Below are 1,995 nucleotides of genomic sequence, written 5' to 3' on the forward strand. Positions count from 1 at the left end.
TTTAGTTTTGGGGGCAGCGGAAGGTGGGGGGGGGGGGGGACGGGGCTGGCGTGGGGGGATCCTGCTCCCAGGGCTGGGTTTGCTGCTGGGCTGCAGGCCAAGGGAGGTGGAGGTTGGGTCTGGTCCAGCTCGGTGGCCTCGTGTGTCTCCAGAAATAGTGAGAAGAGGGTTGGGAACAGAGTCCCAGCTCCTGGCACGGGGAGATGTTTCCTGCCACCGTGGGAGCAGCCGCTCGGGTGCCGCCTGCAGGGGCTCTGATGGTCCCCTGAGCTGCCCCTCTTCATGGGGGCATCTTCTTTACCTGCCCTTGGGAGAAAATGCCAACCTGCCTGGACACTGCAGACAGCAAATGGGGCAATTAATAGTACACGGGCAATTAATGTCCTGTCTTGGGCTGCTGTTGCTGTCGGAAACCCCAGAATCACAGGGTGGTTTTCAGTGGGAAGGGACCTTAAAGCTCATCCAGTTCCAACTCCCCTGCATGGGCAGGGACACCTCCCAGCAGCCCAGGCTGCTCCAATCCCCATCCAACCTGCCCTTCAACACCCCCAGGGATGGGGCAGCCACAGCTTCCCTGGGCAACCTGGGCCAGGCTCTCCCCACCCTCACAGCCCAGAATTTCTCCCTCCCATCTCAGCTCCAGCTCCCTCTGCCAGCTGGAAACCCTTCCCCCTGCTCCCATCCCTCCCTGCCCTTGTCCCAAGCCCCTCCCCAGCTTTCCTGGAGCCCCTTCAGGCACTGGAAGCTGCTCTAAGGTCTCCCTGGAGCCTTCTCTTCTCCAGGCTGAACACCCCAACTCTCCCAGCCTGGCTCCAGAGCAGAGACACACCCAGTGAAACCCCCAACCCCTCATGTCTCTGTTTGCTCCATTGGCAAAGAAAAGCCCTTCAGAGCTTTGTTTTATGGCTCCTGGTTCCTCAGCCTGGACTTTCAGGTCCTTTTCCTTGATAAGAAGGGCTCCTTTGCCCTCCTGACCCCCCGTTGCCCTTCACCCCCAGGTTTTTGGGAGAGGCCCGGGTGCCCCTGCGGGATGTCCTCTCCTCCCCCAGCCTGGCAGCCTCCTACAACCTCCCCTTGCTGGACACCAAGAAGCAGAGCACAGGGGTGAGTCTTTGCCTGGGGAACCAGTGAAGCCAGTCTGAGCAACGTCCCTGCCAGTTGCAGCTCCCATTTGGAGCCCAGCTGTCCCATTCTGGGCTCTCTGGCTTTGAGATGTACCTTTCAAGGAGTGACCCCAGCAGCCTGGGGATGGGTCAAACCCCTTTGCAGGGCAGATATTGGCAGGGGCTGGAGCTCGTGCACCCATGGATGGGGATGTCCAGACTGGGTGGCCGGTGGGGGGGGGCACTGGGGACACTCCTCCCTGCTCCCCTCTGCTGGAGCCTGTCCCTTGGCTTCTCCCTCCCTCCCACTCCCTTCCTGGTGGCTGCAGCATCTTGCCCTGGCTCAGCCCATCCTGGTTCTGCCATCTGGTGGGATGGGGACTGGATGGTCACTCTGCTGGGAGCCCACACATCCCTGGTGATCCTGCCCTGTCCCTTTTTCCCCAGCACTTCCCAAGTTCCACCCCTTCAGCTGCTTCCCACCCAAGCAGCCGAGGCCCCGGCTCTGGGGCTCAGGCATTTCTGGGCTCCCCCATCTAATGGTTGTTTCCTATTTTCCAGGCTTTCCTTGTCCTCCAGGTGTCCTACATCCCCCCACCAGGAGCTGTCCCCCTCTTCCCTCCCCCAGCTCCCCCAGAACCAGCACCAGCCTCTTCTGAGCCCGACACAGTCACTGGTAACCAGGAACCCACCCCGGGGGGATCCCCCAGCACCACGTTTTTCCCGGCCAGACCCCTCACCCCGTGATCCCACCTTGCCCTCATCTTCCATCTCCCTTCTCACCCGTTGCAGAGACTGCTGGAGAGGAGGAGATGGAAGACCAGGTGCCAGCAGGGGAGGAGAGGGAGCTTTCCTCCTCCTCCTCGGGGCCCCCGGGCTCCGAGCCCCCCTC

General features: G+C 61.8%; 1 protein-coding gene across 1 annotated transcript in view; it reads left to right on the top strand.

Moving 5' to 3' along the window:
* DYSF (dysferlin) overlaps positions 1-1,995 on the top strand; it is a 109,488-nt gene that overhangs the window by 12,864 nt on the left and 94,629 nt on the right. Inside the window, 3 exon segments of the mRNA XM_009999467.1 lie at positions 999-1,104; positions 1,665-1,779; positions 1,896-1,927. Coding sequence (XP_009997769.1) covers positions 999-1,104; positions 1,665-1,779; positions 1,896-1,927 — 253 coding nt within the window.

Source organism: Chaetura pelagica, unplaced genomic scaffold (genome assembly GCF_000747805.2).
Source record: "Chaetura pelagica isolate M959 unplaced genomic scaffold, ChaPel_1.0 scaffold305, whole genome shotgun sequence".
Lineage (NCBI taxonomy): Eukaryota > Metazoa > Chordata > Aves > Apodiformes > Apodidae > Chaetura > Chaetura pelagica.